Source organism: Bufo gargarizans, chromosome 11 (genome assembly GCF_014858855.1).
Source record: "Bufo gargarizans isolate SCDJY-AF-19 chromosome 11, ASM1485885v1, whole genome shotgun sequence".
Taxonomy (NCBI): domain Eukaryota; kingdom Metazoa; phylum Chordata; class Amphibia; order Anura; family Bufonidae; genus Bufo; species Bufo gargarizans.
In genome coordinates this window covers 17,242,545-17,262,603 of record NC_058090.1, presented here as the reverse complement: position 1 = coordinate 17,262,603, position 20,059 = coordinate 17,242,545, and the positions used below count along the sequence as shown (strand labels likewise).

The following is a 20,059-nucleotide window of genomic DNA, read 5'->3' as shown; positions in this document are numbered from 1 at the left end:
AGACTGTTTGTCTTGAGGAAGAAAGGACATTAGACGCCTTGAGTCCAACAGCACCCCTAAAAACACTTTTTCCTGACTGGGGATAAGGTCTGATTTTTTGGGATTTATTATCCACCCTAGAGTTGTAAGACAGTCCTGGATTTGTTTGAGGCGTGAATGTAGAAGTTGGCGCGACTCCGCAAACACCAGAAAGTCGTCCAGGTACGGGACGATCTGTACCCCCTGAAGGTGAAGGAACTTCATGACGTCTGACATTATTTTTGAAAAAACTCTGGGGGCAGAGGATAGGCCGAAAGGAAGGGCTGTGAACTGAAAATGGGACAATCTTCCCTGATAATAAATTGCGATCCTCAGAAAACGCTGGTGCCTGTGGTATATTGGGACGTGGTAGTAAGCGTCCTGAAGGTCGACGGTAGCCATAAAGCAGTCCTGCGGAAGGATCTGAGTGGTAGATTTTATGGTCTCCATTTTGAATCTTTTGTAAACGATGGATTTGTTTAAGGACTTCAAATTTATTATCAGGCGAAAGGAGCCATTTGGTTTTTTTATCAAAAATATAGGGGAATAGAAGCCTTTGCCGTGTTGTTCTTCCGGAACAGGGATGAGCACTCCTTTGAGGATTAAGGTAGTTATTTCTGACTCTAGGGATGCCTGTTTGTCGGGCTGTTGCCTTTGGTTGATACAAAAAAGACTTGGGGGTGGGGAAACAAACTCTAGCTTTAGGCCCTCCTTTACGGTACGAGTGACCCAAGGGGAGGCGTGAATTTCTTGCCAGGCGGAGGAGAATTGCTTTAGCCTGCCTCCTACCTGGGTTGGCGTGTCACTGGGTAGGGCGGGTAGAGGTTTCTGGCTTAGGAAGGTATCCTCTTCCTCTACCCCTGGAAGGTTGCCATCTTTTTGAGCCATCCCTTTTACTCTGATCAGATCTTGCCCTTTTTTGACTTTGAAAGGAGCGTCTCTGTTGGTAAAAACGGTTATCAGAGGGGAAACCTTTTTTCCTATCGGAGGCCTTCTCCAGAATATCGTCCAGGGCGGAGCCGAACAATCTATCCCCCTCACATGGGATGGAGCACAGGCGGTTTTTAGAACCTGCGTCCCCAGTCCATGAACGGAGCCATACCGCCCTACGGGTCGCATTGGCCAGAGCACTGCTCCTTGCAGAGAGTCTAACCAAGTCGGCCGAGGCGTCTGCTAAAAAATTGGATGCTCTTTTCAGGGAGGGAAGAGAGTTTAAGATCTCCTCTCTGGACGTACCCCCCGACAGATTGCTCTCAAGCTGGTCTAGCCAAACCGAGAGGGTTCTGGCCGTACAAGTGGACGCTATGCTGGGGCGCAACATTGCTGTATTTGTCTCCCAGGATTTCTTTAGTAGGTTTTCACATTTTTTGTCCATTGGGTCTTTCAGGAGACCCATATCCTCAAAGGGCAGCGAGGATTTTTTAGAAATACGGGCCACTGGCGCATCTATTCTGGGAGTTTTGTCCCACAAATCAGAGTCAGATTCCGAAAAGGGGTACTTGCGTTTAAAGGCGGCCGAGACAGTCCACCTTTTATCAGGATCCCTCCATTCCCTGGAAATAAGGGCTTTGAGGTTATTGTGGATGGGGAAGGATCTCTTCTTTTTCTCCCCCAAGCCCTGAAAGATTTGATCGTGAAGGGACTGAGTCTCTTTGACATCTTCTAATCCCAGCGTAGATTTAATATCCTTCAGTAGGGACTGTGTTTCCTCGGGAAAGCACATAGGCCTCCCTGCGGCCTCCTCAGAGGATAAGGAGACCTGATCATCCTGCAACTCCCCTTCATCCAGATCCACCTGCTCTGATATTTCCAGATTTAGGGAACGGGAAGGCCCAGGGGAAGGTGCCAGTTGTCTAGAGTCAGCTGCAGCCTTAATCTCTTCTCTAATGAGGGTTCGCATGGACTCCACGAAGGAAGGGGATTCTTCAGCGATAACCTTTTCAATACATCTAGGGCAGAGGGACTTTTTTGGGTCCGACACCAGGCCCTTACGGCAACCACCACACTTCCGGCGCCCCGAATCCCCTTTGGCTTTAAGCTTCCTGGACTCACTGTCCTAAGGGAATAAAACAAACTTTGTATAGGCCAAAGAGGGACCCGGAGTAATGGTGGTGAGGGGTCAGTATAGTGAACTACGGACACCCAGCGTGTAGAGGGGGGGGGGGGGTTCGGGATCCCATAACCTGTATAAACCTACTGCTAGGAAGGACAAAAGGAAATAGGGATTACTCCCCCCTGGGAGGAGGCTTACCGGGCTGAGGGCCGAGACAGCGGGATCTCCGGAGCGTTTGGACGACTCTCTGTCGCTGGAAGGCATCTCTGCAAATCACCGGCGCAGGAGGATATGATTGCTCTTTTTAAATCTCCCGCCGCGCGCAGGAGCGTCCCGCGAGAACCTCTTGCCCAAGGAGATCTCGCTCCGCTGACGTCACCACGCCAGATCCCGCGCGAGTTCCGACGGACTCGCAAGCCCGGGGATGCCTGAAGACAGGGCTTACTCCGCAGGATCGAGGAGGGGAGGCAATGCGTCCCCGGAGTCTCTCAATCCCTGCACCGACCCTCCTGAACAACAGGGAAGGGACCAGGCCGGTGCGGTATTCAATTTCCTGGATGACCCCAGGAGCGGCTTCCACGCACGTCCGAGGACAGGAAACAACGACTGGTAAGGTAAGGGGAGGAGGCTCCTTAAATCCTGTGCTTCCTCGTTGTTTCCTGTCCTGGAGGCGGGGACACCCTCCTGTGAATGCCGTTGTGGAGGCGCCGGGGAAAAGCTGCCTTTACCTGCAGTGAATGGGCAGGAGTGATCACTAAGGCTGCGTTCACATACGTGGTGAAGGTTTCCGACCACCTGATCCGGCATTGCTGGAATTCAACAGATCACCGCTGGATCTCTATTGACTATAATGGGATCCTGCCTCTTTCTGGCAGAATTGACGGGTTTCGGCCTGACAAATACTCCTCTCCATGCATCTCTACGGAGATGTGAACGCAGCCAAACGCCATCGCTCGTCCCAAACAGAACCATTCTTTAGCAGAGGCTTTTAGAGGACACAATGATTTTGGTGAGCGCACAAACGATCATATTACCCCGTTTGCCAGTTAGGCCTCCTGCACACGACCGTTTTTCCTCCCCCGTTTACTGGCCGTTTTTTGCATTCCGTATACGGAACCATTCATTTCAATGGTTCCGCCAAAAAAACTGAATGTACTCAGTTTCCATTTTTCCGTTCCGTTTAAAGATAGAACATGTCCTATTATTGCCCGCAAATCACGTTCCGTGGCTCCATTCAAGTCAATGGGTCCACAAAAAAACGAAACACATACGAAAATGCATCTGCATGTCTTCTGTTTCCGTTCCTTGCGGAAACATCTATTGAAAATGTTATGCCCAGCCCAATTTTATCTATATAATTACTGTATATGCCTTATGGAAAAACGGAACAACGGATCTGAAAAATGGACCGCAAAACACTGAAAAAACTATACGGTCGTGTGCAGGAGGTCTTAATCAGCGGCATCTTTACACCGCCAGTTTCCATGTTACTACAGATGTGTATGACTGGGGGTCCGCAGTGTCACATACGTGTAACCCTAAGAGATGAAAACCGGGTAATAGCAGGAAAAAAAAAAATCCAATATAGCAGATCAGATTTTCTGTCGGCATCAACATTTGACCTGAACAACAGCACAAAATCGCATCCGAAAGTCTGGGACAAGTAGCCTTTTAGGCCTTTCTTGTAAATCTAGGAACAGGCAAGATCAAAGTGGAACCTAAAGCAATGACCAAATACTGAACCCACAATGGACGACTGGACTAAAATCTAATCACCGGCCGGGGGAGGGGAGCCCCCAGGTCATGGATTGTAAAGAAAACTATTCATTACACCAAATAATTGCCCTCCAATTACAACCCTCCCCGGGGACAATGGACAGGACCTGTCACACAGCTGCCTGCAACAACAAGTCGCCTATTCTCCCGCAGCGGACCCCGAAATACATAGGATGAATGGACACTGGATCAGTCAGCCCGGCGCGGTCTGTATCAGCTGTCATTCATACAACCTATTCTCTCACTAGACAGCCTTTTGCTTATGTTTTCCTTGTCCCTGAACAATTTAAAGAAGCAGAGCTGCAGTGTAAAGCAGAAGCATGGGTGAAGAGCAAAGGTCTTGGCAAAAAAAAAAAAAAAACTTTTCTGCTCTCTCTAGATCTGTACGAGAAATCATAGTAGAGTTATAAAACAAAGGGGGGTCATTTATTATCCGGAAATATGCCTATATTAGGCGTATCTCTGTCGCAGATTGCAGCGCAAAGGCTATTTGCGCCGCAATCTGCGACTATTCCCAGCTCACACCTGATCTAAAGATGTGGGCGTGGCGTGGGCGGTGAAGGGGACGGGCCGGCAGGCCTAAAAAAATGGTCTAAATGTAAGACAGCAAGCAGGCTGGCACCTCTACATACCTTCGGCGGACCCACCGCCACATACAGGCGTTATTAAGACTGGCTTCTTAAACGTCCATCCCACAATGTATACATATAGGTCAGAAAAAAAAATAATATAAAAAAAATGAGGTAGGTACAGAGTTGGCAGAGCCCTCCGAACAGGGGCGCACGTAACACGGAGTCATTTCCAGACTCATATACAATTATCACATATGCATCGCTGCAGCACTGACTCATATAATGGGCACAGAACGCGCCATAAAATATCCTAGAAACGTACACAGCTCATGGCTATAACACTTCCAGACACCCCCGTGCAATAGTATTCACCCCCCCAGCCACTATTCCAGCGCAGCAGAGCTCTGCGGATTCAGAGTCACCCTTCCCGATATCCAGACGGCTGTGACCCACCGGGCACCTACAATCCGTCACGATGCCGACTCCAGTATATTACGGACTGCTGACGCCATCATCCATAAATCTGTCACTTACAGAGTCCATTACATTAATGAAAACCTCAATGGCTGTAAATACGCTCAAGGGCAGAGCACTGGAAAAGCTATGGCGGGTGCATTAACCGATTATAGAAAGTGCGTGTTCATGTATATGAACTGGTGGAAAATGGAAAAAAAATAAAAAAACGGAAAACGTAATGCGATTGAGCCGAGATTGCCGAAGTATAAGCTGCTAGAGGTGCTGGATCAATGATCACACAACCAAGGTGGTGCCCCTATATTTTGGGTTATTAGCAGGGCATACGTTGAGGTCACATTAATACTAGGTAGCGGTCGTACAGACGCTGGAGATCCTCCTGTGGTCATTACAAGCTCTTACACCTTGGAGTTGTAGTTCAGACAAAGGTGGTTGTTGGAGATCCCTCGCCCCATCCAGTCCCAGACATTATCCACGGGGGAGAGATCTGGTGATCGAGCGGTCCAGGGGAGCTGCCGAGACCCTGAAGAGCAGGTTGTGTGGTCCGGGCAGTGTGTGGCGGCGTTCTCTTGTTAGAGCACCACGTCTCCCGAGTCAAAAAAGGCAAAAGAACTGGTTCTACAAAGTCCTAGAAGTACCGAAAGCTGGTCAATTTTCCCTCCGTGAATACCAGATGGGAACGGCCACGGGAACTAATGGAGCCCCATTCCATGACACCTGGTGTTGGTCCTGTATGTCTCCGCACTATGCAGGATGGCGGTAGGCGCTCTCCATTCCTCCTGCGAACTCTGATGCGACCATTACTGTACCAAGGCGGAACCTGCCTTCATCACTGAATGCTATTGTTTGGCATGTATCTCTGGTCTGGGGTCTGTATAATTGAGGGGTCTAGTCTGTATAAAAAAATAAAAGGTCTAGAATGGGGACTGTATAAAGGGGGTGCATTCCAAGGTCTGAAGAACAGAGGGGATCTGGTCTGGAGACTATAAAAAGGGCTGCAGTCTAATAAGAAGGGGGGGTCTAGTCTGGGGTCTGTATAAAGGAAACATAGAATGTGTCGGCAGATAAGAACCATTTGGCCCATCTAGTCTGCCCAATATACTGAGTACTATGGGTAGCCCCTGGCCCTATCTTATATGAAGGATGCCTTATGCCTATCCCATGCATGCTTAAACTCCTCCACTGTATTTGCAGCTACCACTTCTGCAGGAAGGCTATTCCCTGCATCCACTACTCTCTCAGTAAAGTAATACTTCCTGATATTACTTTTAAACCTTTGCCCCTCTAATTTAAAACCATGTCCTCTTGTAGCAGTTTTTCTTCTTTTAAATATTCTCTCCTCTTTTACCTTGTTGATTCCCTTTATGTATTTAGCAGTTTCTATCATTTCCCCTCTGTCTCGTCTTTCTTCCAAGCTCTACATGTTAAGGTCCTTTCATCTTTCCTGGTAAGTTTTATCCTGCAATCCATGTACCAGTTTAGTAGCTCTTCTCTGAGCTCTCTCCAAATTATCAATATCCTTCTGGAGATATGGTCTCCAGTACTGAGCACAATACTCCAAACGAGGTCTCACTAGTGCTCTGTAGAGCGGCATGAGCACCTCCCTCTGTCTACTGGTAATTCCTCTTGCTATACACCCAAGCATTTCCTGCTGCTCTATGACATGGTCTGCCTACCTTTAAGTCTTCTGAAATAATGACCCCTAAATCCCTTTCCTCAGACACTGAGGTCAGGACTGTGTCACTGATTTTATATTCTGCTCTTGGGTTTTTACGCCCCAGGTGCATTATATTGCACTTATCAACATTACATTTTAGTTGCCAGATTTTTGACCATTCCTCTACTTTTCCTAAGTCCTTTTCCATTTGGCGTTTCCCTCCAGGAACATCAACCCTGTTACAAATCTTTGTGTCATCAGCAAAAAGACACACCTTACCATCGAGGCCTTCTGCAATTTCGCTGATAAAGATATTAAACAATATGGGTCCCAGAACAGATCCCTGAGGTACCCCACTGGTAACAAGACCTTGGTCTGAATATACTCCATTGACTACAACCCTCTGTTGTCTGTCCCTCAGCCACTGCCTAATCCATTCAACAATATGGGAGTCCAAGCCCAAAGACTGCACTTTATTGATAAGCCTTCTATGTGGGACAGGAGGTGTGTGTGGGGGGGGGGGGGGGGGGTCTCTAGTCTGGGGTCTGTATAAAGGAGGGGGGGGTCTCTAGTCTGGGGTCTGTATAAAGGAGGGGAGGGGGGTCTCTAGTCTGGGGTCTGTATAAAGGAGGGGGGTCTCTAGTCTGGGGTCTGTATAAAGGAGGGGGGGGGGGGGTCTCTAGTCTGGGGTCTGTATAAAGGAGGGGAAGGGTCCCTAGTCTGGGGTCTGTATAAAGGAGGGGAAGGGTCCCTAGTCTGGGGTCTGTATAAAGGAGGGGAAGGGTCCCTAGTCTGGGGTCTGTATAAAGGAGGGGAAGGGTCTCTAGTCTGGGGTCTGTATAAAGGAGGGGAAGGGTCTCTAGTCTGGGGTCTGTATAAAGGAGGGGAAGGGTCTCTAGTCTGGGGTCTGTATAAAAGAGGGGAAGGGTCTCTAGTCTGGGGTCTGTATAAAGGAGGGGAAGGGTCTCTAGTCTGGGGTCTGTATAAAGGAGGGGAAGGGTCTCTAGTCTGGGGTCTGTATAAAGGAGGGGGGGTCTCTAGTCTGGGGTCTGTATAAAGGAGTCTGTATAAAGGAGGGGGGTCTCTAGTCTCGGGTCTGTATAAAGGAGGGGGTCTCTAGTCTCGGGTCTGTATAAAGGAGTCTGTATAAAGGAGGGGGGTCTCTAGTCTGGGGTCTGTATAAAGGAGGGGGGGTCTCTAGTCTCGGGTCTGTATAAAGGAGGGGGGCTCTAGTCTGGGGTCTGTATAAAGGAGTCTGTATAAAGGAGGGGGGTCTCTAGTCTGGGGTCTGTATAAAGGAGGGGGGGGTCTCTAGTCTCGGGTCTGTATAAAGGAGTCTGTATAAAGGAGGGGGGGGGGGTCTCTAGTCCGGGGTCTGTATAAAGGAGGGGGGGTCTCTAGTCCGGGGTCTGTATAAAGGAGGAGGGGGGGGTCTGTATAATGGAGGGGGGTCTGGTCTAAAGTCTGCCTAAAATCTGGTATCGTCTGCAGGGGCTATGGAGCGTACATTTTGTGGGTCTGTACTTTAGGGCATCTTGTCCAGGGAGGTCTACATACGGGGGGGGTGTTTGTAGTCTGTATTAAGGGGTCTGGTGTGAGATCTGGGTAAAGAGATATGTACATTTCTTTAGAGGGTCTATATTTGAGGTTTGGGGGGTGTCTGGCTTGTATTAGTTTAATGGGCAATGGGAGGATCAAATGTACAGTGATTCTAATTCAATACGGAGGGGGGTCCTATATAAACGGTTGTAGCATTCTACGGCGCAGCACTTTCCCCGACACCTCGGGGTCTTCCTGATGTCCCGTCTGAAACGTTGGTCAGTATGTGAACCACCTCCTCAAGAAACTGTCCCAAATGGCCACCCCATGTCCTACGGAGGTCTCTGAAGTCGCCCCCCCATTTACCTCATTGGGTGCCCCCGTACACACGATAACCTGGGGTTACAGCCGCCGGACCCTCTGCCATCGCCTCCTCATAGGCGTAACCGCCTTTTGAGCATGGGCCGCACAATCAGGATTCATTTCGGTCATTTCCAAAATTCCTAGCCTGTCATTAGACCCAGGGTAAACCCGGAGGGGACTATAACCCTCATCATTGCAAATACTACTGCGTCTGACACTTTGACAGCGAAAAAACATCACCGTGACAACCCAGGGACAGCGTCCACGATAACGCCACATCACGTGACGGATGGACCGCCGACAAGTGGTCGCCACAATCACACCGGAGAAATGGCGACTATCAGCCACGTCAAAATGTTAGTGGTGAGGTGAGAAGCCTGTGGTACCCCACAGCGACCCCCTGGTCCAGATAAAAGAGGCAGCAGACCATACACGTACACACACGTCAGCCCTGGCTCCCCGCAGCCCCCTCTCACCTGCTCCAGGTGGCGGCTCTCTGCCTCCTCAGCCCGGACCTCCTCCTCCGCCACCACCCGCCTCCCCTCACACAAGGCTCCGCCGCCCCTGACGCAGCTAAAATACAGCCCCCTAACCCAGAGAACCAAAACACCGAAGCCAGACGGCCAATCAGGAGCCCTGCCCGGCGTGACGTCACGCCCACTTCCGCCTCTAAAGCGGAAGGAGGAAGCGCTGGCGTCTATGGAGGGTCATGTGGTTGTCACTGACTCCTGAGATGCCGGCAGGATGGAGAGTGAGTTATTCCGAGACTTGCTGGGAGTTGTAGTCGTTCAGCTTCTTTCTTAGAGGTCCGTTTGTGAGCGCTTGCTGGGAGTTGTAGTTCCTCCCCGAGTGTCCACTCTGTGGCATTACGTTAGATGTCACTGATTTGGGGGGGGGGGACTTGTAGTCGTTCACTTTGACCATGGGGGTATGTGTTGGTATTTTTTTTTTTATATATATTTTTTTTACTATATAGGAAAGCTCTGTAGCATGCACTTTGCTAGGCAGTGGGCCACCATAAAAAAAAAAACTGCACAGTACTTCCAGTGGGCGATGTATGCCGCTATACAGTGCGATACCTCAGGGGCGTCTGCTGTATACGTTGGGGAATTCGTCTCTGATGGACGCAAATTTTACATCAGTAAAACATCAGGGGTACAGGTGTCAGAGCCCTGATGGGGACCCAAAAATGTTTCCGTAATAAGCCACGTTCTTACACCGTGCAGTACGCGGCCACGCTTAGTCGTGTGTGAGTCGCTGTAAAATGGAGGGATTGCAGCAATCTGACCTTTAAAGTTTGGTGTTGTGTTTTTTTTTTTTGTTTTTTTTTTTAAGAATTCCACCCAACCATCCAGTGGTACTTGTGAAGAGAGCTATACTCACCTGCCTCCCACCCCTCTGTGGATCCCTCACTGTCATCACTGGACTTCCGGTCCCCACCAGGGTGATATGCGCTGTGGCAGTCAGTGCCTGGCCTTAGGGTACATTGACAATGGAAAAAAACAGCCATTAAAAACAGATAAACTGTTCATGGCCATTTTCCATCAGTGTGTGCATTCTAAGGCCCATAGAATGGAAGGGGATCTGGTCTGGGGACTGTATGAAAAGGGCTGCAGTCTAAAAAGGAGGGGGGGGGGTCTATATAAAAGAGGGGGTCTAGTCTAGGGTCTGTATAAAGAAGAGGGGGGCCTAGTCTAGGGTCTGTATAAAGAAGAGGGGGGCCTAGTCTAGGGTCTGTATAAAGAAGAGGGGGGCCTAGTCTAGGGTCTGTATAAAGAAGAGGGGGGCCTAGTCTAGGGTCTGTATAAGAAGAGGGGGGCCTAGTCCTAGGGTCTGTATAAAGAAGAGGGGGGCCTAGTCTAGGGTCTGTATAAAGAAGAGGGGGGCCTAGTCTAGGGTCTGTATAAAGAAGAGGGGGCCTAGTCTAGGGTCTGTATAAAGAAGAGGGGGGCCTAGTCTAGGGTCCTGTATAAAGAAAGAGGGGGGCCTAGTCTAGGGTCTGTATAAAGAAGAGGGGGGCCTAGTCTAGGGTCTGTATAAAGAAGAGGGGGGCCTAGTCTAGGGTCTGTATAAAGAAGAGGGGGGCCTAGTCTAGGGTCTGTATAAAGAAGAGGGGGGGCCTAGTCTAGGGTCTGTATAAAGAAGAGGGGGGGCCTAGTCTAGGGTCTGTATAAAGAAGAGGGGGGCCTAGTCTAGGGTCTGTATAAAGAAGAGGGGGGCCTAGTCTAGGGTCTGTATAAAGAAGAGGGGGGCCTAGTCTAGGGTCTGTATAAAGAAGAGGGGGGCCTAGTCTAGGGTCTGTATAAAGAAGAGGGGGGCCTAGTCTAGGGTCTGTATAAAGAAGAGGGGGGGCCTAGTCTAGGGTCTGTATAAAGAAGAGGGGGGCCTAGTCTAGGGTCTGTATAAAGAAGAGGGGGGCCTAGTCTAGGGTCTGTATAAAGAAGAGGGGGGCCTAGTCTAGGGTCTGTATAAAGAAGAGGGGGGGCCTAGTCCTAGGGTCTGTATAAAGAAGAGGGGGGCCTAGTCTAGGGTCTGTATAAAGAAGAGGGGGGCCTAGTCTAGGGTCTGTATAAAGAAGAGGGGGGCCTATCAAGTAAGAAGGGGGCCTAGTCTAAGGGTCTGTATAAAGAAGAGGGGGGCCTAGTCTAGGGTCTGTATAAAGAAGAGGGGGGCCTAGTCTAGGGTCTGTATAAAGAAGAGGGGCCTAGGTCTAGGGTTATAAAGAAGAGGGGGGCCTAGTCTAGGGTCTGTATAAAGAAGAGGGGGGCCTAGTCCTAGGGTCTGTATAAAGAAGAGGGGGCCTAGTCTAGGGTCTGTATAAAGAAGAGGGGGGCCTAGTCTAGGGTCTGTATAAAGAAGAGGGGGGCCTAGTCTAGGGTCTGTATAAAGAAGAGGGGGGCCTAGTCTAGGGTCTGTATAAAGAAGAGGGGGGCCTAGTCTAGGGTCTGTATAAAGAAGAGGGGGGCCTAGTCTAGGGTCTGTATAAAGAAGAGGGGGGCCTAGTCTAGGGTCTGTATAAAGAAGAGGGGGGCCTAGTCTAGGGTCTGTATAAAGAAGAGGGGGGCCTAGTCTAGGGTCTGTATAAAGAAGAGGGGGGGCCTAGTCTAGGGTCCTGTATAAGAAGAGGGGGGCCTAGTCTAGGGTCTGTATAAGAAGAGGGGGCCTAGTCTAGGGTCTGTATAAAGAAGAGGGGGGCCTAGTCTAGGGTCTGTATAAAGAAGAGGGGGGCCTAGTCTAGGGTCTGTATAAAGAAGAGGGGGGCCTAGTCTAGGGTCTGTATAAAGAAGAGGGGGGCCTAGTCTAGGGTCTGTATAAAGAAGAGGGGGGCCTAGTCTAGGGTCTGTATAAAGAAGAGGGGGCCTAGTCTAGGGTCTGTATAAAGAAGAGGGGGGCCTAGTCTAGGGTCTGTATAATAAAGAAGAGGGGGGCCTAGTCTAGGGTCTGTATAAAGAAGAGGGGGGGCCTAGTCTAGGGTCTGTATAAAGAAGAGGGGGGGCCTAGTCTAGGGTCTGTATAAAGAAGAGGGGGGCCTAGTCTAGGGTCTGTATAAAGAAGAGGGGGGCCTAGTCTAGGGTCTGTATAAAGAAGAGGGGGGGCCTAGTCTAGGGTCTGTATAAAGAAGAGGGGGGCCTAGTCTAGGGTCTGTATAAAGAAGAGGGGGCCTAGTCTAGGGTCTGTATAAAGAAGAGGGGGCCTAGTCTAGGGTCTGTATAAAGAAGAGGGGGGCCTAGTCTAGGGTCTGTATAAAGAAGAGGGGGGCCTAGTCTAGGGTCTGTATAAAGAAGAGGGGGGCCCTAGTCTAGGGTCTGTATAAAGAGGGGGGGGTCTAGTCTAGGGTCTGTATAAAGAAGAGGGGGGGGGGGGTCTAGTCTAGGGTCTGTATAAAGAAGAGGGGGCCTAGTCTAGGGTCTGTATAAAGAAGAGGGGGGGCCTAGTCTAGGGTCTGTATAAAGAAGAGGGGGGGTCTAGTCTAGGGTCTGTATAAAGAAGAGGGGGCCTAGTCTAGGGTCTGTATAAAGAAGAGGGGGGGTCTAGTCTAGGGTCTGTATAAAGAAGAGGGGGGGTCTAGTCTAGGGTCTGTATAAAGGGAGAGTTCTGGTCTTAGGTCTGCCTAACGTTTGGTCTGCAGGGGCTATACAAGACAAGACCGGCACTCGCTGGATGTGATATCTCTTCTCTTGTATAGCGTACATCACCGCTGAAGTCAGCCATTGTCTAGAGCGGCGGATGTGACCCTGTCTTTGTGGAAGTAGACAGACGTGGATCGGAAGACAGCCCAGGAACCAAAGAGCGGTGGAGAGCAGGAAAGGATAGATTTCTTTACAGATGACACTGGGTGGGAGTAGAATTGGGGGGGGGAAAAAAAATCCTGGAAACCCTTTACATGGTCATCTGTCGACCAGGATAGGTAATGAATGTATGACTGGGGGTCTGACAGCCATGAATACCACCGACCACGAGGTTCTCGGAGGTGTCCCTTGTGCTCTACTGTATTTTTCATTTTGCTTTATATTTTTTTTTTATGTTCAGGTAAAACCTCTGTTACCCCTAAAAAGTCGGCACTGACGGGCAGCGCAAGGAAGATAAAGGACAATGCAGCGGATTGGCACAACCTGATGCTGAGATGGGAGAGCTGCAATGACACTGCATTCAGTGCGGCCAGCAAGATCGTCAATCTTAAAATAAGCGCCTTGTAAGCTTGATTTTTAAAGGGGTATTCTCAAATGAATTTTATAATACATATTACAACGTCATGATGCACTGACCGGCGGAGGTCCAGCTGCTGCTGCGATCGTCTTCATAGCAGTTATATATTTTTTTAATTAGTCAACCAGGCTCCATAGAAATGCATGTATGCCTTTAGCCACCACTAGGGGGCAGTCAGTATGTGGCGCCTATTTAGGAGACTTGGACCATGCTGTGATGTGACTACGTGTTATGGTCATGATTACCCAGATCTTTACTGAACCAAACATTGATCACCATTGGGTTATATGGTGCTGTTCAGCTCCCTGAAATTGCAGTATAAGCGCTTAGCTACCCCCATCAGTCCCATGAAGTGCCAGCACTCGTGCGTTACCGCTGCTCCTTTCACGTAGTGTCTGATAGGCAGGGGTCCGTCCACTGGGTTCCCTGCCAATCAATAGAACAAGGACCAGTGTTCCTATATTTTAATGCAGGGGCAGACACTTATTTATACCCTCCGCTCTATCCACTTTTATGGGGCTTCCAGATACAGCATGTCGGGGATATAAAGCAAATGCTTTCTATAAAAAATAGGATCAAAGGAACAGTTTCAAGGGGAATTGATCCTAGAGGTAGACATATAAAACACACCAAAAAAAAGATAGTCTTTAATTATATTGTGCCATCCGTAAAATAAGGTACAAGCGTCTATAAAAAAAATAATTATACAATAACTCAGAATACAATCAAAACTTAATCAATAGAAAAACTCAATAATATGCAATAACACACAGTGATATGCAGTACCCAAAATTCGCCACTAGATGGCTCTAACACGACTACCAGCATTCCATAATCACCTCTCGAACGTAAAATGTAATACAAGCGTCCTGATGACAATTATGAGATATACACAATAATGAAAGGACAGATATGAACCCTTGCTCTGCTCAAACTATGACCAATATCGGGTAGTATTGCTTCACAACTTATAAATTATAAAGCCTGATATGACTTTGGAATGAATATTCCAATCAGAGATTCTCTCTATCAATATTAGATCTTTTATTCAGTAATATCCAGGGCCGCAGTTTAAGGATGCCTGGTCTAAGGGAAGTCATCTCTAAAGTCCGGTCTGATCATTGGGATTTTTCTTCTGGGGTCTCTCCCTTCTTTCTTTGTTTCTCTGTGTTTCTGTTACTCCCTGTTGTTGTCTTTCCCCTTCATGTGTGTGTGGTTTATGATCACAAACTTATCAGTTAGACACACCTTCCTATCCAATCATTGTCGGTTAGGCGTGTACATATGATAATGACTGTGATGTCACTGTATCACCCAGGATGCAATTTTACCTATTCATACCTAGGTGGCACTATTGCATAAGCTACTAGCATCATCACTATTAAGGTTAACTGTCCAGGTCTGATTTCTCTTACATTCTATACACATAATATATGGAATCCTAAATCAGAGCTAAGGGATTATCTTTGACACGTAAACCAATTAAGGCATAGACTTTGTGGTACCATTTAGCCTTTTCCCATACTCTCAAATGTATGTACCGATAAGAATATAATGGACCTTGTACTCTCGCAGACATGTGTGTGTCTCCTCTGTTACTCCAACGGTTGATTGATTGTTAGTTAAAATAACATTTTACTAACAACATTTTACACTTAAAATATTTCTCACCATGCTTTAGGAGTGTATGCGTTCCTAGTGAGAAATATGGTAATAGATGCATTGACGGCATTCATAATATTCAACACACTACAGTACGTATGTCCTATTGATTCTTATACTAAAACTTCATGTTCATTATACATCACAGATTTTCTGCTTTATCAATGGACATTAAACCGTAGGGATAATTAGCACCAGATGCGTCTAGAAAATATCCTTATCTCAGTCATAAATCTATAAGGAGACAAGAATGACTCCTCAGACTGGTACATCTACAGAGAAGAAATTATATGAACTGTGTTCTCTCCATGAACCTCTTTCGGCCTACTTTAAAATACATACACAATGGTGAATATAACACAATATGGCCTATTATATATCAAATCCACTATATTTAGGATATATAATATAATCTATGAACAAGCAGGAACACATTCATTTCTGCACTCCATTCAAACAAGGGAACACGAGCCCCCGTTCTCATGTTTGGTGGGGGCGCCAGGAGTCAGAGCCATGGCGATAAGGCACTTAAACCCCCCCCCCTATCCTGTTAACCCCTTTTTAATATGGCTGCATTACACTGGCCTGAGACAGATCACTGGTAATGGAACAGCTGACCTTTATCAAATATTAGGGAAATGTTCCAGATCTAGGGAGGGAGCACCTTTTAAAGGGGTCCTCTCACTTCAGCAAATGTCACTTATCATGTAGAGAAAGTTAATACAAGGCCCTTACTAATGTATTGTTATTATCCATATTACTTCCTTTGCTGGCTGGAGTCATTTTTTCCATCCCATTACACATGGCTCTTTTCCATGGTTATGGCCACCCTGCAATCCATCAGCGTTGCTCGTGCTTGCACACTATAGGAAAAAGGACCAGCCTATGTGAGCTCCCAGGGTCTGGGCTGGTGCTTTTTCCCATAGTGTACAAGCGCGACCACGATTGCAGGGTGGTCGTAAAACAAACAGTGTATAATGTGATTGAAAAATTAATCCAGCCAGCAAAGGAGGCAAAATGGACAATCGCAATAAGTGTCTTGTATTAACTTTCTCTACATAATAAATGCTATTTGCTGAAGTGAGAGAACCCCTTTAATATCAGACATGTGTGACGATTACTAATAAGTAAAATTCCGCTTTATAGTACATTTCACGAACCGGATTACTTTTTTTTTTTTTTTCCTTCCCAGATCATATGAGAAGATGTTATCAGATGGCGCAGAGCCTGCTCATGAGAATCCAGGCAAGGACAAAGAAGAACTGGAAAGACTATGCTCGGAGTTACTGGAAGTGCTGGAGAAAATGGTTGGTTGCTTCCCACAATGCCTTTTTTTTTTTTCCCCATTCAGTTTTGCAGACTGATTTATTTTTTTTTTTTTATCCAGCAACAACTGCAGCAGAAAATGGAGAAGCTAACGTCTACATTTAAAGGGGTGTGGGATCTGGAAGCTTATCAGTGCAGTGGCGGGACTCCAAAGCCGATACTTTTCCATACGTGGCCTACGATGCTATTTTGTAAGTATTTCCTATTGAGGGGGGTTAGTAGCATTGCAGCAGTAAGGAGGAATTGGGGGCTGAGACTGGGCGCAGAAACGAAGGATCAGGAGTGTTCAGAAAATAAGCAGTGTGCCCCTTTAGCTTTCACCAGCAGAAGGCAGGCCCATATGCGCTAATTAGAGATGAGCCAATTGCTTCATCTCATTAGCCACACTTCTACTGGGGGAGGGTCTCCACAGGTATGGCATGATTGACAGGGTCAGACATTCTGCCCGGTTCTGTCAATCTCCTCCTGAACCGGGTCGGGTCGGGTCTGGTCCTGTTATACAGAAGAAGAGGTCTGGCTAAGGCTACTTTCACACTTGCGGCAGGACGGATCCGACTGGCTGTTCACCATGTCGGATCCGTCCTGCGGCTATTTTGCCGTGCCGACGCTCCGTCCCCATTGACTATAATGGGGATGGGGGCGGAGCTCCGGCGCAGCACGGCGAAAGGCCGCCGGACAAAAATTACTGCATGTCAGGCTTTTTAGTCCGGCGGCTTTCACCGTGCTGCGCCGGAGCTCCGCCCCCGTCCCCATTATAGTCAATGGGGACGGATCCGACATGGTGAACAGCCTGTCGGATCAGTCCTGCCGCAAGTGTGAAAGTAGCCTAATGAGACGAATCGATACACTCATCTCTAGGCCTAATCACAAAAGGGGACCAGCGCTTGCTTGAACACTCAGTCGTTCGGGCATGAAGCGCTGTCTAGCCTCCCCCTGAGCCACAATGTACATATTACACCACAGCAACTATACCGTCATAATGGCGTGGGCACTGGAGCTGCTGTAGTACACTCGGAACGGCAATAACTCGGGATCCTGCCTGTTATTTTGCAGACGAGACCTCCTTAAAGATGTCAGAAATGTACAAAAAAGAAATTTGCCTCAAGAAGACCATTGTCGGAGAGATAGCGCACACCGCAGAGCAGGACTTGTTAATGGTCTATCTGTCCTGCTGGTTGTATCAGCCCTACGTTGAGAGCAGCATAAAAGTCTTATTAGAGAGCATGCTGCTGGAGACTGGGCACCGGCCCCTGTAAGGGCATGTTCACACCTGGTTCTGCATCACAAGACTTATGTATACTCCCGGTTATAATGCAAGTTTGGAAATAGTCTTGATATATATTATAGTTATACCGTTTTCCGTAAACAGCTCCTGTGCAAACCTATGTGTCTCTGTGGTTCCTGGTGCTAATGAATTTATAAAGAGTGGGCACAGGGAAGGGATCAGCAAACTCCAGCTGTTTTGAAACTCCAACTCCCATCATGCGCCATTCAGTTCTACTTAAAGGGCTTCTGTCACCCCACTAAAGTATTATTATTATTTTTTTTGGGCTAGTTAAATCTGTTATACTGCGATATATGAAAATATAATAGTGTTACTTGCTGGTAGTCGCCGCAAAAAAAAACGCCCCCTCGTCGTGTTAATAGGGCCAGCCGCGATCTCCGCCGGCCCTGTCAGCATTTCAAAAATCGCGCGCCTGTGTTCATTCGGCGCAGGCGCTCTGAGATGAGGAGGCTCGCCTCCTCAGCACTCCCTCAGTGCGCCTGCGCCGATGACGTCTTCTCTTTCGGTGACGTCATCGGCGCAGGCGCACTGAGGGAGCGCCGAAGGAACACAGGCGCGCTATTTTTGAAATGCTGACAGGGCCGGCCGGCGGAGATCGCAGCTGGCCCTGTCAATCAACACGACGAGGGGGCGTTTTTTTTTTTGCGGCGGCTACCAGCAAGTAGGGCGTCTACTTGCTGGTAGAGACCTAATTTACATATTTTAAAAGTTTGTTTTTATCAGAAACTGCTGAAGGAAAGTAAGTAACACTATTATATTTTCATATATCGCAGTATAACAAACTTAACTAGCCCAAAAAAAAATATGACTTTAGTGGGGTGACAGAAGCTCTTTAAGAAGAGAGACAGCCTGGTGTGCATGCTGGGAGTTGTGATTTCACAAGAGTGGCCTGAGCTTGCAGATGCCTGGCACAGGAGGTGCAGGATCAGACTACAGGGTTGTAGTCTGTAACCATGGCGACACACATCCCCTCCACAGGAGCTGAGTACACAACACAGTAGGAGATTTAACAAAGACAATTTTCTTCATTATTTATTGTAAATGCATTTAAACAAAGTTGCGAAAGTCTACACACCCTTCTGATTCACTTCAGGCAAACCTGGCAAAAATAATCTACTAAATCCATTAGAAAAGCCGCCATCTTGCAAGAAAGAAGTTCTTACCTCATTGAGTAAATGTAAAATGCTGATTAACTCTGAAAATAAAATATTTTTTTTGTACTAGTTTTCAGTTATTGTACGTTACGGTAACTCTTAAATGGAGGGGCCTCCTTCAATTAGTGGGGGGGCGGCTGGTGTCCTTACCAGAGGAGAACAGTTGATCATAGCAGGGGGTGGGGTCCCCCCTATCTACGCTCATTTGCAGGGGGCACCTGCTCAGTCACATCCAAAGCAAACATTCTGCTGATGGCTACTTGGAATTTGCAAGAGAATCTAACAACTCAAATGCTTTGGTCTAGGTTTTTAATGGTGCGAAGATGATGCAGGGGAAAAAAAACAATCTGCAGTGTTTCACAATAGCAGCGGAGTGGAGGAGATCTGAACAAAGCTCTTGCTGCGTAAAAATTCTGCAGCGAAAATTGCAGCATGTGCCACAATCCTCAATTAATTCCCCCCCCCCCCACCCCGCTGTGCTATAGACATACCTTATCTACCACAATGCATTTTTCCCTGGTAGAAGAAAACCAGTAGAATTAAGATTGCAGCTCTGCCTACAACAGGGATCAGCAACCTCCGGCACTCCAGCTGTTGTCAAACTACGACTCCCAGCATGCTCCATTCACTTCTCTGGGAGTCCCGAGAACAGCCAAGGAGGTGTGCATGCTGGGAGTTGTAGTTTCACCACAGCTGGAGTGCCGAAGGTTGCTGATCCCTGGCCTACAACATAGGGAAAGTAACCGTGAATCAATGCACAATTCTGATTTACAATAAGGAATGAGAATAACGTGCTGTAGTGAGATGGGGTGAAATGCACAGCCTAAGGTATCATTCCCATCATCCATTGATCACAATATATCATTGTTACCTCCAGGAGTTCACAATTACAGTGTGTTCATTGGAAACCAAGGGACGTCTTTGCCCTGCTCAGCCTTATGCCCCCCCAATGAAAGGGAACAAGGGCAGGCTAGATGGAACGCATGGTGTTTTTCTAGTCATCTTATTACTATGTATGGCTGCTATTCACATGAGCGGCACAGAGCACGCCACAATACATTCCTGGAGATATGCCCACCTAACCCCAGAACTGGACTTGGTACCCCCCTTTCAATACAGTACTCAAATGGTAAGTCATCTAGGGGCTAGGTGAAATCTTGATTGTCTGACGCAGGGAGGCCCAAGCTGCGGCCCTCCAGCTGTTGCAAAACTACAATTCCCAGTATGCTTACACAGCCTACAGCTATTGGGGCATACTGGGAGTTGTAGTTTTGCAGCAGCTGGAGGGCCGCATGTTGAGAATTCCTTAACTTTTAAAACATCTTCCTCATCGCTGCCAATTGCAGAATGCAAGGGCAGCGTTATCCTCAGAATGGTCCCTCTTACATGTCATCATGCCTGTAGGGAAGTGAAGGTTCACATTGTGTCATACTAAGGAAGTCAGAAAGATTGAATTCAATTGGACCTATACCA

At 47.8% G+C, this 20,059-nt stretch overlaps 2 protein-coding genes across 5 annotated transcripts in view; one reads left to right on the top strand and one right to left on the bottom strand.

Moving 5' to 3' along the window:
- TECPR2 (tectonin beta-propeller repeat containing 2) overlaps positions 1-9,058 on the bottom strand; it is a 60,999-nt gene extending 51,941 nt beyond the window's left edge. The window contains exon 1 of one of the 2 annotated variants that reach the window (XM_044271569.1): positions 8,929-9,058. The gene's annotated coding sequence lies outside the window, so the exon portion shown is untranslated. Of the gene's footprint in view, positions 1-4,479; positions 4,700-8,928 lie in introns of those variants that run through there. The other variant, XM_044271570.1, reaches the window with a different exon arrangement.
- Positions 9,059-9,132: 74 nt separating this feature from the next.
- LOC122921916 (cyclin dependent kinase 2 interacting protein) lies at positions 9,133-18,642 on the top strand. 3 transcript variants are annotated; one of them, XM_044272236.1, is made up of 6 exons: positions 9,133-9,203; positions 12,983-13,145; positions 16,014-16,128; positions 16,209-16,338; positions 17,201-17,437; positions 18,526-18,642. In XM_044272236.1, the coding sequence occupies exons 1-5, from the start codon at positions 9,197-9,199 to the stop codon at positions 17,401-17,403; spliced, it is 618 nt and encodes a 205-aa protein (XP_044128171.1). In that variant the 5' UTR covers positions 9,133-9,196; the 3' UTR covers positions 17,404-17,437; positions 18,526-18,642. The 3 variants fall into 3 exon arrangements, with proteins under 3 accessions (XP_044128171.1, XP_044128170.1, XP_044128173.1); XM_044272235.1 differs by lacking the exon at positions 18,526-18,642 and having other exon boundaries at positions 17,201-17,690; XM_044272238.1 differs by lacking the exon at positions 18,526-18,642 and having other exon boundaries at positions 9,143-9,258; positions 17,201-17,690.
- Positions 18,643-20,059: the final 1,417 nt, after the last annotated feature.